Source organism: Apteryx rowi, unplaced genomic scaffold (genome assembly GCF_003343035.1).
Source record: "Apteryx rowi isolate R43461 unplaced genomic scaffold, aptRow1 scaffold_16, whole genome shotgun sequence".
Lineage (NCBI taxonomy): Eukaryota > Metazoa > Chordata > Aves > Apterygiformes > Apterygidae > Apteryx > Apteryx rowi.
Genome location: NW_020447863.1, coordinates 269918 through 284293, shown reverse-complemented (window position 1 = coordinate 284293; position 14376 = coordinate 269918). Strand labels below are relative to the sequence as shown.

The 14376-nt window shown below is 50.3% G+C and overlaps 2 protein-coding genes across 6 annotated transcripts in view; one reads left to right on the top strand and one right to left on the bottom strand.

Moving 5' to 3' along the window:
- ZER1 (zyg-11 related cell cycle regulator) overlaps positions 1-160 on the bottom strand; it is a 21695-nt gene extending 21535 nt beyond the window's left edge. For all 3 annotated transcript variants that reach the window (XM_026059624.1, XM_026059622.1, XM_026059623.1), the window contains exon 1: positions 26-160. The gene's annotated coding sequence lies outside the window, so the exon portion shown is untranslated. The remainder of the gene's footprint in view (positions 1-25) is intronic.
- A 988-nt stretch (positions 161-1148) lies between these two features.
- TBC1D13 (TBC1 domain family member 13) lies at positions 1149-14199 on the top strand. 3 transcript variants are annotated; one of them, XR_003252475.1, is made up of 13 exons: positions 1149-1255; positions 1425-1498; positions 2092-2132; positions 2617-2678; positions 2975-3074; positions 4487-4569; positions 4728-4887; positions 5693-5900; positions 6762-6925; positions 8455-8615; positions 8852-8909; positions 9989-10768; positions 13585-14199. XR_003252475.1 is itself a non-coding variant. In XM_026059631.1 (12 exons), the coding sequence occupies exons 1-12, from the start codon at positions 1233-1235 to the stop codon at positions 10052-10054; spliced, it is 1200 nt and encodes a 399-aa protein (XP_025915416.1). In that variant the 5' UTR covers positions 1149-1232; the 3' UTR covers positions 10055-14199. The 3 variants fall into 3 exon arrangements, 2 of the variants coding, with proteins under 2 accessions (XP_025915416.1, XP_025915417.1); XM_026059631.1 differs by having other exon boundaries at positions 9989-14199; XM_026059632.1 differs by lacking the exons at positions 8852-8909; positions 9989-10768; positions 13585-14199 and having other exon boundaries at positions 8404-8488.
- Positions 14200-14376: the final 177 nt, after the last annotated feature.

Below are 14376 nucleotides of genomic sequence, written 5' to 3'. Positions count from 1 at the left end.
CGGGGCGCGGGGCGGTGGCACTCACCTGGCGCCAGGCCCCCGCCCGGCGCGGCGGATGGGGGCGGGGGGAGTCCCGGCTCGGGCCGGCTCCGCTCCCGGGGCGGGCAGAGCTCCGCGTCCTCCTCGGGCCGCTCCCCCCGCCGCGGCCTCCGCTGTCAACAAACCCCGCCGTCACTTCCGCCAGCCGGGCCGCCCCGCGCCGGAAGCGGCGCCGCCTTCCCCCCGGAAACACCGGCCCGCCCGGAACGCTCGGGGCCCTGCCCACGGTTCCTGCCCGCCCTCACAGCCCGGCGTCAGCGCAGCGTGGCCTCGCCGCGTTATCGAGCAGCGATGTGACGTCACGAGTGTGGTGACATCACGCCAGGGGGGCGCGATGGCATTATCCGCCCTCGGGGCCCAGGTACGGTGCTCACTGCGATGACATCGCAGCGTGCTGCCGTGATGTCGCATGGTGTCAGGGTGCGAGCCCACCGGACTGCTCGTGTCACCGCCCGGGCCGGCGTGGCGGCGGCAGCCCCGGCTGCGAGCGGGCATGAGTGGCGGCGGCCCTCCGAGGCAGGCAGTGAGGCCTCCCCCGCGCTGTGGGCCGGGCCTCCCCTCCCGGTTCACCGGTTTTGCCGCGAGCAAACGCCGCGGCCTGCCGCTCCACTGGGCCTCGCCTGGGCCGATCGCTGCCGTCTCCTGGCACTCCCTCCGCCCGTGCCAGGCTAGGGATGAACGGAGCTGCTGCAGCCCTGCGCGCCAGAGCGGGCCGCCGGCCCTTCCCCTAGGGGCCTCCCTCATGCAGGCGCTCTATAGAGGCGCAAGCTTAGAGCAGCGCTCGGCCCTTTCGCCCCAGCTCCCCCGCAGAGCCAGCACCTGGCGCGGCCCCCGGGGCGAGCGGGGAGCAGGGCGGTGCCCCGCTGCTCCCTCGGGCGGCCCCCACGAACACCCTCGCCCCAGGGGCCGGGGCCGCGGCCCCCGAAACGCTGCCAGGCCCCGCAGAGGTGCAGCCACGTCTCCTCACGCCGCCAGGGCAGGGGTGAAGGTGGGGAAACGCGGCACCCCTCCCCCGCCGAGGGCGTGCTCCGAAGAGGAGGCGTGGTCTCACMTAGCCCCGCCCACGGGGATGGGAACGGGGCGGGGCCTCCAGAGCCCTGCCCCGCTCCCCCCCGTCTCCCCCCCATCCCGCGGGCTGGGTTTCCAGCCGGAGCATTTAGGCGGCGCGCGGGGAAGGGGCGCGGGGGGCCGCCATGTCGCGGCTGCACCGGAGCAGGTGGGTGCGGCGGGGCCCCGCGGCCCGGCCCTGCCCTGCCCTGCCCTGCCCTGCCCTTCCCTTCCCTTCCCCGGGGCTGCGGGGGGCGGCCAGGGGCGGGGGGGGGCCGCCAGGCCGTTACTAACCACCGCCTCCGCCGGCGGCTCGCGGGCCTGCTCCCTCCCCGCAGGATCGCGGACTTCCAGGAGGTGCTGGGCGAACCCACGGTGGCGCTGGCCAAGCTCCGCGACCTCTGCTTCAGCGGTGAGTGGCCCCGGCCCGGCCCGGGTGGGGGGAGCACGGCGGTGCTGGGCCCGGTGCTGCCCCCGCGGGGCTGGGCCTGCCGCAAGGCACCGAGCCGGGTGTCAGGCTCGAGGGCAGCCCGGCAGCCGCAGGTCGTCTCTGCTCCCGCCAATTGACCCGCTCCGAAGCGTTTAACGAAGCGGCGGGTGTCAGGACTCCGTGCCCGGCAGGCGGGTCTTGGAGGTGACGAGCCAGCGCCGCCGCGGTCCCCCGCCGGCCGTGGCGGCCTGCTTGGTCTTCAGGCGCAGGCACAAACTTCCAGGCCGACCCTTCCTTTGCCCTCCTTCTGGAGCGCTTGGGGGTCCTGTCGCTTCCGCTCTGTGTCAGCTGCGTGGTCTCCCGTCCCTCTGTGCCCATGGTGCCTGCCGCAGGCACCTCCTCTGCGAGCGGCGCCAGCAGGTTTGGCATCGTGTATAACCCCTCTAGGGCCCCTTTGGAAGCTTCTTACCTGCGGGGAGAAAGCGTGCTCTCTTGCTGTTTACATGGTGACGCCTGCAAACCGTAGTGAGAAGGCCGGGGCTAACTTAACTGTCTCTCTGCCTGACGTTTCACAGGAATCCCTTTTGATGGTGGGCTGCGCTGCCTGTGCTGGAAGGTGGGTTTTGCTTGGGGTGCTTCTGTTTCCTGCAAGTGATGCTTCGGGTTGCTCAAGTACAGAAAATATTTTGGGGCACGTAAAATCATAAACAAAAGTGAAAATATGGAACTTAAAATCCGCTCTAAATTAACAGTAGTCTGTGGAGATTAGCACTGGCCCAACGGCAATAGCATGTACTCATAGGACAGCCATTATTTTGGATGGTAAAAAGTGGCTGTCTGCTCTTTGCATGAGCACAGTATTAAGCTAGCAGTACAACTCAATCAGCTTTGCTATAGATCAGCCATGAGAATAGGCCTATTTTGAAAACCTGTCCCTGCAATACTCCTGACTGTACCTTGGCAAAGCACTAGGCTTTCTGGAGAAAGCTCCCAGTTGTTTGAGAGAGCCAGTTCTAGCTGCTGTGTTTGGTTTGCTGATCTTGCAGGTCTAATAGCTCATGCTTCAAAGACTAATATTTGTGCGTCTTTCTTCTGTACAGATACTCTTGAACTACCTCCCTTTAGAGAAAGCCTTATGGAGCTCTTTGCTGAAGAAGCAGAGGTGAGGAGATCTATACTTGTTCCCTTATTTCTAATGATATCTGTAGAGAAGTGGAATAGTTCCTTAAATAATTAAGTACCTACATAAAAAATGAAGTGTTCTCGTGTGGAATGCATTGTTCTGTAGACTGTCTCATGGGGTTGATGGATTGACCTCTTACTTGAACTCAACTGAAGAGCAAATCAAATGTTTTCTGGCTAGCAAGCTGGCACAGAAAGATCTATTTGAACTCAGTCTGGGTACTTACATTGATTTAATCTTCTGCTTCATCACAAATTCCCGTTTCTCTCRTTAAGGGATCTGTATTCCCAGTTCCTGAAGGAAATGATTATCCAGCCTGGGATTGCCAAAGCCAACCTGGGTGTTTCCAGGGAAGATGTGACCTTAGAAGATCACGTAAGTGCTGTTCAGCCTTTATGTTGCAGAAGGTTCCCCAAAGTTATGAACTGTTGTTCTGGAGTTAAACTCCTAGGCTGCTCTTGGCTCATTTTTCAGACTATTTTGCCCTGCTGGCAGGAGGGAATGTTCCTAGGTACCAGCTCTGCACTTCTGTCTTAGTAGCCTTCAGCCTGAATTATTGGCAGAGCACCAATAGCTATGAAGGGAGCTGTTCTCAACTACACGTATCCCTTCTCCCCTCTTTTGGAGCTGGCTCCCCGGGCTATGGGTCTCCTAGAGAACAGGAGAGGGTCACAAGAGATGCTTCTAGCAAGGAGATGTTCTCCTGGGAAGTAATTTCCATGGATAGACTCAGAACAGGCTACTCTGAATGGAGGCTGTAAAAGAAGCAGCAGTCGGGTTGGACTATGACCATGGGAGGCAGGAGACTCATTTATTTCTAGTTCTGTTGCTGACTGTGTGATTCTCTTTTAATACTTATTTTATTTTTTAATTTTTGCTGTATCTCCTGGCTTTTTGCTTCTCTGAAAGTGCAATTAAGAGTGTATGTGTTAAGGGAGGGGGTGAAGGAACTGATCGGACGAGACTATAAAATGGTACAACTGCTCGCGTGTCTTGTCCTGAACATGAACTCCTCTGCTGGTGTACAGTCATCTGTGCTGCTGTGGTCTCTGGAAGGCTGGGTGCTGTAACCAGCATGTTTGTAACAGTCCAGGCGTTGGCACATTACGATGATCTTTGGATCTCCTGGAACGTTACAGGGTTTTTTCTGTCTCACAGGTGATTGTTAACTTTTCATGGATCTTGATCTAGGGAGAAGAAAGTATGTGCTGGGGTGGGGGAAGAGGGAGTTAAGTTTGTCATATGGGAAAACTGGTCAGATACAGGATAGGCTGTTTGTGTTAATATGTATTTCCTTTATCCTGGGCACACTGCTGGTGCTTAATCAGCCCCCTCAGAGCTGAGCTGGTGGCGGATACCTGTAACCAATAACTGCAACACGGGAGTACTGAGGGTGACCCTAACACTAGGTGTAAAGACTGTGCCCGTTGCAGGAGCTGGAGCTGCAATCAGGAATCCTGTTCACGCAGGATGGGATACCTGATTTTGCGAATAAAGACATTAAAAGACAGGAGAAAAGAGATTGAAAATGTTGGCTTCTGCCTCTCTAAGTGATTCTGCATCCTCACTTGTTTTCCAGACACTGGTCCACTTCCTGCACTGTAAATACTGTCTGAAGAAACAACACTAAATGTAGCTAGTAAGAACAAAGATTAAACCTGGTGTGCTAGGAGAGTGCTAGTACTGGCTGGTAGAGGGACAGCACAAATGTTAAATCCGTGTGTATTTGCTGAGGATTTGGTACAAATGAAACTTGTTTGTTATGTTTATGTCGTTTATTTCTTTAGCCCCTCAATCCAAACCCAGACAGCCGATGGAATACCTACTTCAAGGATAACGAGGTGCTTCTCCAGATCGACAAAGATGTCAGGTACGTGAGGCATAATGACTCAGGTTTCTGAAGCAGAGTGTTTTAGTTAACACTTTGTACTTTGAAAATTAAGTTTAATATTAAACCAACCCTCCCATTTCAGATAGAGCATGTACTTCCTTCTTCTTATACTTGATTTCCTCCTGTATCCATTCTAGGAGGCTGTACCCTGACATGGCATTCTTCCAGCGCCCAACAGACTACCCCTGCCTCTTAATCCTGGACCCTCAAAATGAGTTTGAGACGCTGCGCAAGCGGGTAGAGCAGACCACACTCAAGTCGCAGACAGTGGCGCGAAACCGCAGTGGGGTTACAAACGTAAGATCTATGTGAGGGCTGCCCATACGGCAAGGCATCATAGCTGATAAGGGGAATGGCATTTGTTAGGCTCTTTTTCCTCTCTGCCTCTGCTTGTGTGAGGGAATTATACTAATATCCTAGCTGATGCTATGTATTCTAGTAGCTAGACAGTTGACATTCCTGACAGCTGGTAAGGAATTATAGGTGTATTTAATCTTAAGGTTTTTCTTCCTGACTTCTGGTGGAAGTAAGAGTTGCAGGAAGATGTGAGTAGATTATGCCTGACCTATACGTCTTCCTGCATGGGAGCAAGGCACTGAAGGGTAAATTCACTGAAGTTAAATTTGCATAGTCTTCCAGAACTGGATCTCATACCACTGGAGTTAGGGAGAAAAGAGCTGAGTATCTGCAGAAACATGTGTTGTATTTTTCCTCTCGTGAGTGTTAGTGTGTTAACACCGCACGCTTGCTGTTGGGGGAGGCAGCTTGCTAGTATTACAGCTTTGTTCTCTTTCCTCCATTACTAACAAAGTGGAACTGCTACGTTTTCTTACTGCATGGGTGCAGGTTATGCTATGATTTGGGGGGACTGTCTGTTGCTGTTCAGACTGGTTTGTTCTTCAAACATAGCCAGTGCTAAGATTTCAGTGCCTTTGTGCTTCCTGAGTTACCTGTCTTGATTTTTGTCAATACCTGCCTGCTTAGGATATGCTACCCAAATCTGGGGAGCTATGTGTATTAAGAGCCAAGCTTGTCACGTGTAAGAAACTGCCTGTACCAGCTGGTTACCCTGAATCAGCCCTAGTTTTACCTTGCTCTTCAGGTGAGCTCCCCTCTTAAAACACCTCCTAATTCTCTGAGCGAGTATGAAGTTCTGCCCAATGGCTGTGAAGCTCACTGGGAAGTGGTGGAGCGAATCCTGTTCATCTATGCCAAGCTGAACCCCGGGATAGCGTACGTTCAGGGGATGAATGAAATAGTGGGGCCTCTTTACTACACCTTTGCTACAGATCCTAACAGCGAGTGGAAAGGTGAGAGACTGTTTTAGCTGCTCGGTAGTGGCTGTCATACTGCATGCTTTCTGTGTAAAGAACTGGTTCAGGAATGGGACTCTCTTGAGAGAACTCTGGCATGCAGTGATGGGCTCCAGGGGGGGACTGATCTGCAGGAAATGATGTTTACTAACCTGAATTAGTGCCCAGCTGAGGCTTAGGAACAGATTGTGCTGGGAGCTTTGAAACTCAACCGAGAGGGTTGTGTTACAGAGGGGACAGAAAACTATCAAAATACCAATAGTATATTTCAAGTGATCGGGGGGAAAAAAGTGAATAGGGCAAGAGATGAGGAATTTTTAGGACCCTAGTGAACTGACAGAAACCCAGGGGGCTCTGAGTAATAAGGATATGGGAAGTGAGTATTTTCTTTTTGTTTGGTTGTTTTTGGTTTTTTTTTTTTTTTGCATGGGTCTAAGTTGCACTTTCTGACTGAAACTTAAGTGACTTATAAGCTATTGTTTGCTTGTAYTGTACATACCTTATAAAAGAGGATGAAGTGGGAGAACTTGGCCTGTTATTCCTACTTCACTGGAGCTCTGAGGGTGTTTGCAGGCAGCAGGGAGAGCAGATGGTGTTCTCACACACAGATAACTGGTTCCTGACCCCATGTCACGAAGACCTTGTGTTTGATACGAGGTCTGTATTTATCGTGGCTCTGTAGACTCTTTTTAGCCAAAAAAGACTGTGCCTAAACTTGTCCCAGACCAAACAAGCCAAGATCTTGTTGGATCTTCTGCTTGGATCCAGTACAGCTGCCAGGTTATTGAGCAAGAGCAGTTCTAAGTCTGGGTGCCTCTGTCAGTGATGCTTCCTCTATTCCCTCATCATCTTTTTCAGAGCATGCTGAAGCAGACACGTTTTTCTGCTTTACCAACCTAATGGCTGAGATTCGGGACAACTTCATTAAGAGCTTGGATGATTCTCAGTGTGGCATTACCTACAAAATGGAGAAGGTTTATTCCACCCTGAAGGAGAAAGATGTGGAGCTGTATYTGAAACTGGTGAGGAGCTAGGTGTTTCTCTGAGTCTTGGTTGGAATGTGAGGAGTGGGACTTAACAGTGAACCAATCTTGTTAAACTGTTACTGTGCTTGAGTAGAAAGGTTGAGAGAGCATATAAAGAACTTTGCCCACAGGCAAAGGCTGTCTTATCTATGGGCTGAAACAGTCTCTCCTTGGAGTAAGCTCAGAGCGAGCTGACGCAGCAAAGCTTTCCTCCCATGCGTGGCTGTGAAAGCAAACAATTTTGCAAAGCTGCCAGTTGTGACTCTGAAGTGACTTGGCCATGATCCCTGGTCACCTGTGTTGAGGCTTAGTTGGAACTGGAGTCTGTACTTTCTTCCTGTCAGCAGGCCAAACATGAGTTTTCCTGTAAAGTTCCTTGGAAACTGAGGTTACAGGGATTGTGTTTCTGTCTTTTTAATTACAAAAATAAAATTAAAAAAAAGTCATACCTCTGTTGCCACTGAATGCCCTGACAGCACTAACTTAAACTACCTGGAGATCACTGTGGAAGTAAATCCAGCAAGTTGGACCATCCTGCCCATCTAACTCTATCATTTTTCTTCATCCAAGGACCTCTGAGTGCTTTGGGTTGTTTATGTGTTTTGGTAGAGGGATTACAGAACATCTGGAAGGCAGCTTTTGCTGAAAACAACTTGAGGTCTTACAGTCCTTTTAGTGTGAAAGTCCAAGGAGAACTTGGAAGGAAAAGCTGTTCTTGTTACTCCACCCTTCACCAAATCATGTTGATATTTCTTGCATTTAGAGAGCTCAGGATGTTTCTTGTTCTTGACAGACAAAATTCAGTCTGTCAGCACAGTGATGCAACCTACAGTGTTGGTTGAAGGCTGATTCAGTGGGGAGAAAATAAACTGCTTCTGTTTGGCCAGCAGGAAATGGTCTTGGCTGTGCTTCAGCTAGTCCTGGATCATCAGAATCCTGACTCATTTGACCTTGCTTAAACTTATGATCCTTTGGTTTTGACAGTAGAAAACAAGAAAGCTACAGGCTAAAATTGCTTATGGTATCTTTTACTGGCCATCAGTATGAGCTCTGCTCCGTCTTTGTTTCTTTCTGTAAAGAGTAAACTTTTGATAAATACAGGACTTCTGGAAAGGAGAGGCAATCGTGATCAAAACAGTATCTCTGCTAGAGAGGGAGGGCTGTAGCTTCGGAGATAAATGCTGTTCAAATGGGAACATTCAGATTGCTTGGGAAGTTTAACTGGACTAACCCAACCAGTGCCTTTAGGAAAGGAAAGGTTCCTTTACTCCATGTCTTAGAGAGGGGCATTTTCTGACTTGTCTATAGACATAGAGTATGGTGGCGCTGAAGAACTGTCTCTCTTGATCCAACTTAAGTGTAGAGCCTTCAAAGGAGGTGGTGGACTTGCTGATGCTGCAGTGTGAGTTGGCAGCCTGGAGCTATATCAGGGTGGAGATGGGGATGGAAACATGGGGTGCATCTCTTACTTGTAGGGAACTGGCCGAGAGCACGTACTCATTCTTTGCCTGGTGCATGTCTGACAGCAAGAACAGAACATCAAACCTCAGTTCTTTGCCTTCCGCTGGCTGACGCTGCTCTTGTCCCAAGAGTTCCTGCTGCCAGACGTCATCCGTATCTGGGACTCCCTCTTTGCCGATGACAAGCGCTTTGATTTTCTTCTGCTCGTCTGTTGTGCCATGTTGACGTAAGTATAGAGATAGCAGCTCTTTACTGCCCTTTTCTTTCCCTCCTTTGCCTAAATTCATGGATGCAGGAGTCTTCTACAGGCACGTATTAGTGTGTCTGGTGAATGGGCTATAGTCGTCTGTCACAATGATGGAGAAAGTGTTCTCAAAAGCATCTGTAAGGGCACTCTGTGGCCCATTTTTAAAGTTTCTCTGTAAAGAATCAGAAGTAGCCGGATTAATTTCTGTCTTTCAGACTAATCCGGGATCAGTTGCTGGAAGGAGACTTCACTCTGAACATGAGGCTGCTACAGGTAAGAAATAAATACTTTGAAAATCTGAAAATCTCTTGAAATAGTACTGTGAGAGAGCATGATGACCCTAGGAGATGGTAGGAGAATGCCTGGGTGAAGAGAAATACCAGATTTCTGATGGTTGCATGCAGAAAAATCTTAAGCTTGGTATTACAGCATGCCTGTTACTGGAAGTGTGAGTCTTTGCACACCGTGGTCCCCACTGGCAAACTGACCTCGCTTAAGACAAATGACTACTTTAACTGCTTGGGCTTTCTTGGTGGTGGTGTCTGTCTGTCTCTGCTCCCCATACTGCTAACTGGGTTTTCACTTCCACATGCAGAAGATGGCTGTATGCTGTCCATTTTGTTTTCCTAGCTCTGTCTGGATCTCTTCTCCTTCCCCCCTCCTCCCCTGCCTTTTCTGCTACATCTTGGTGCTACAATAGTAGTGGCCCCCATTTCAGAGTAGTGTTCCTTCTCTGGTCTTGTGTTTGTGAGACACAGCACTGCTGTCTGAAGTCCAGCACCACCATTAAAATGAAGCCTTCTTTCACTTATGCATCCTTCCTACCCTACAAAGAACTTCTGTTCTTAGACTAGAGTTTTTTTAACCTTGTTTTGGTTTGCAAATAACTGAATATTTTCCAGCAAAGATGTGAAACCCTGTATAACAGTCTTAAATTTGTTGGCAAGTGGCTTTTGTTTAGTTCTGAGGTCTGTGAGAGCCCAAGGTTGAAAACACCTGCACTGAACAGTAGGATATCTCTGATTCTGCCAGTTCCTGCTTTGGGCTGTGCAAGGTACTGGCTTTGATAAAGCTTTCTGGCATGAAGGTAGTACTTGTATCAAGCCAGCTTAGCTGTACCCTTGGAGGAGAAATAAAAAACCTTCTTGAAGGGTATTCAGGCTTGGTCAGTTACAAAATAAACCAGGAAACAGTTGTTAGGGGAGTAACTGAAGATGATAATATTTAACTTCAAGCTTAGGGGTGTTAGTGTGGCCAAGAATGCTACTGTCAAGGTTTGCCCTGCTTGGATGGAATGGTGCGTGCAAGGAATGTTAAGGAGGCACTTAAATCACTTTGTTTCTTTGATGCAGGATTATCCTATCTCTGATGTTCACCTGATTTTGAAGAAGGCAAAGGAACTTCAGGATTCCAAATAGTCCATGAGCCTGACAAAAGGTGTCAGAGAAACTGCATGGCAGTGGATCCTAGGAGATGCCCCCATACAGTGTGGTGCATTAAAGTTCCTAGAGGTCTCTGCAGGACTTCAAGTTTTGTGTTTTGGCAACTGGCCACCTTGAAGATTTCCTTCTACTCTATTTATTAGGTCAAGGACTGATTACTTCCCCATCTACTTGGGTCCTGCACTCCATATTTTTCAAATCTCAAATGCCTCCGTACTGCCAAAAGCAGTTCTTTGTATCTTTTTTTTTTAATGACTTTAAGTCTGGGGAGAAAGAAACCATCTATCTGCATATCCCTCAAGTCCTGTGGGATGAAATCCTTCTGCATTATGGAAGTATGCTCACATGGAGTAACTTCTGATGAGGAAGGGACAGGCTGGACCCAGTGAAGTTGGTGGATGAGTAGAGGAGGATCTTTCTCCTGTAAATAGAATGTATCCCACTGAAGTCACTCATCCTGCCGTTCACGTAGCTTCTGGATTCTTCTCCTTCATGTCTGCACTTAGCCATCTCTGGGATGTGCAAAAAGGAAGACTGCATCAGCTTGTGGTGAGTGTCATCTGACATCCAGCTGTTTGGACTCCATCACATGGAAGAGAGACCTTGAGAAGCTGAGATGGCTGGACACAGTTACAGCTGGCTGCTTTGTGCACTGAAGTTGCCTGAATCCAGAATCGCCTTATCCACAAGGTCTCCTTGAAAGATAGACTATGGTGGTTTTAATCAATGAGGGGAGCGTAGTTTGATTAAGTCGAGCCTTATTACGCACAGCCTTAGAGCAGGAGGTTGTTGCTGCAGGGAGGCTGAGACCTCTAGCTGTCTGTGATCAGCAGCAGCAGTGCTGCTTTCCTAGCTCTGCACTGGAGGACGTCCAGCCACAATCAGGATTCTGAAACACAAGAAATGGGCATCTAGTCGCATGCTGTGAAGGCAGCTGTATTTAGGGGCTTATACTGGCATGACATTGGGGTTTTCTGCCTCGGTGACTTGCATAATACTGCCCTGCATAAGCTGTGGTCACAGTGACCTTGAAATTGTCTAACAGTACTTCTTGCCAGGAAGAGGTTTTCGCTTTTAGGTCAGACCTGCCTTTTTCTGGTGTAATCCAGTGGGGATACAAGCATTTCAGTCACTAGCTTACTCCAGGGGGTGGTCCACTTCTCTGTGTACCAGTCCTGTTGGAGTGACTGTCCTGAATTGGACATTTGTCCCTCTTGAGAGGGAAACTTGCATTTCAAATACAGTGGATCAGGCTTAGGTGAATGAGAAATGTTAACCTTCAGGAATGTCAGATTGATCAGAAACCGTAATCCTCCTCATAGGGAGGAACTGGAGCACCCAAGTGCTCCGACTGCGCAAAAGCTCTTGAGTGAACACTAATCCAGCATGCTTTATTCTCTTTTTCTGTGCTATGCTGGCTCACCTCTGCATAGCTGTTTGACACTGCACTTTTCTGTATTTATGGGTACCAATATGTTAAAGGTCAGTCTTTTACTTTCTAAGATCTGCTTACGCTGCTGATGGCCTAGAAAGGCCCTAGCAAGAGGGGTGTTGTCAGCATTCAGCTTTGTACTAGTGTTATTTCCTTCAGCTAAGGCCAGTTCTTTACAGACTACTGTAATTGTCACAAGGATGGGTGAAGAGCAGGTTGAAACACGTTCTTATGTTCTTGTTAGCAACCCCAAGCAGTTTTTTCCTGACTCTTCAGAAGATGCTCTAGTGACAGAGGTGCAGCCAGGTGTTGCTGCTGTAGTGGAGCATGAGCARCTGGAGATTTAAACAATCTGTAGCTAATGCCTGTGGCTAGCAGTATCCCTCTGTGCTGTAATCCTTTCTAGAGGGTAGATTTTTCCTCCAAGAAATATGGAACTGATAGAACAGGACAGATGTGTGATGGGGCATCCTGCCCGCTCTAACCACAGTGATAGGAGGCAGGAAGAGCATCCATCCCGAGCTATTCTAGCTGGTCTCATGGGCTCAGCTCTTAGGTACTCTGCACTAGAGAGGCCAATAGTCGGACCTTTTATGACTAAACATAAAGCTGGTAGACACAAACGTAGAACTGGAGGATGAAACTCCTAGGCAGGACTGGACCTCCTACAAAATGCTTCTGCCTCCAAACTGCTGTAAATATTGTTGCTCTCTTACATTCCATGCACAAGTTTGGCTCTCGCCTCCCTGAATTCCTGGGCCGTCCAGTTCAGGTCCCCCCAGTAAGTGCTGGGTCTCCCTAAGCTGTGTTTTTTCACTGCTAACAGGAACAAGGATTCCTTCTCTGAATGTGTAGAAGTCTCCTTAAAATAACCTGAAAAGGCAGCAGGCTAATCAGGATTCAAACGCTACTTTCTGATGAACTTCTGCTTGTTCTCAGAGTAGTATTTGGGCCCTGAAGTTGGCTTCCACTGCAGTGGAGTTGCCCCAGCTCTGACCCGAGTGTTGGACTGTAGATCACAAACACTTGAGGGAAGATAGCAGGGAGGTGGCTATCGGCGTAGCAGTGCAGAAGGCTGGCTGGGTACAGGCAGCATGCAGCCTCTTTCATTCCTAGCTTGTAAAGGGTCTCCAGTACCTTTCTTTAAGGGCAAAAGTGCATTTTCAGAGGGGAGAAAAGCTTTTGACTCTCCTGATGAGTTACCTTGGCTTCATTCCTTGAGGCTGTTGGTGATGTTGCTGAGGTCGGACAGCATTAACTAGCCCATGGCAGTTCCTTGCTTGTGTGGCCAAGTAACGACTGCTCTGCGCTTGAGACATTTCCACCTCCAACTTCCCCAGTAGCAGATCAGGGATGAGAGCAGCAAGACTGGTTGAAGCAGCAGTTCCTAGAGCCTGAAGGTGTTAGACTTGAGAGGGTGCCTTGAGGAGCCCTTGCTTTGCAGGGGCCCAACTAGAGGAAGTTTAAAGAGCTCTTGCTAAGCATTCCTTGCAGGCAGGACTACTGCCAACCAGGGGAAGGGGGACGCTTTCCTGGGAGGAAAAATAGAAAACTATGCTGGATGTGGGAAGAGATGGTCCCTCCTGATGAGGAAAAAAGATCCACTCTACCCTTCTTTCACCTTGCTGTAACTCAGGCCTCTGGAAATTTTGTAGCTTTGACAATAAGGTAGAAGAAATGGGATATGAGAGATTAAGTAGTCAGTTGTGATCGCTCAGAACACTGATTTTTTTGAGTTTGAATTTCATGACCTAATGCAGAATTATTCAGTTTGGCAGTGAGTGGAATGAAGGTCATAGGCTGCTTTAGGGGAGTCTGGGGTATTTGGGAAAACAGAGGCTATTTTCTCTTAATGAGTGTCAGTGATTTTGTTTTAGCCTTGCACCTTTTAGCCTAAAACACCCTCCTTTCCCAGAAAAAGAGAGCAACAAATCTGGTAGTTTTCCAAAGTAACGCTTTTTATGTCGACTGGAAAGAACTGTGTCAGAACAGGGTATAGAGAACACCTCACCACTCTAAAACTCCTTGTTTTAGGCTGCTTTTTAAACACTATTTTTTGCAATGTTTCCTTTAGCTAAACTGGTGGCTTTGTGCAAACATCTCTTGGTGATGTGACTCACCTTGTTGAGCTCGGAGTTAACGCTGCTACACTGATAACTACAGTATTTCTCAGTGCCCTCCCCAGTAGTGACCGAGAGGAGCCGAGAGGCCCCGTGCTGGGTGGCTGCGGGTGGAAGTGCGCTGCCGGGGCAGAGCGCTGGAGCCCGTCGCGGGTCTGCGTGGATGAGCCGATGCCTCCGCCTTGCCGCCTCCGCTCTGGCGCGCTTGTGCTTGGCTCGCCCTCGCCGAGCCCCCGCTGCCTCGTCCCGCAGCGAGCGGGAAGAGTCGGGGGAGCGTTGGCTTTTCCCGAGGAATACTTGAAAGGTAACGCCGCAACCGGGAATACCGCGACGGGGAGGGAGAGCGGCGCGGCCTGCTGCCACTCGCGGCCGTGGGGAAGGCAGGAGCCGGGCTCGCGCAGGGCCCCGCCGGGAGCCAGCTGGGGAAGGGATCGGGCGGTCTGTGCCGGTTTATTAACTTCTTCCGCGCTTTATTTTTGTAACTTCTCCTGCGAGCGTCGTGCTGTGACCGCCGGGCCTCCCGTTTAACGCCGTTCTCTGGTTTGCCCTAATAAAATGGTTTCTTTGCACCTCCGCCTCGGAGGCGTTTCGGGGCGGCCCCGCGGGCAGCGGCGCCCTCTAGCTCTTAAAGCGGCGACGCGCCAGCGTGTGGGCGACAGCGGCCTCGGCGCACCCGCCCCTGCTGCCCTTTTAAGAGGCGGCCGGCCGGGCGCACGGAGCGGGAGCGGCCATGCTGCGCGGCCGCT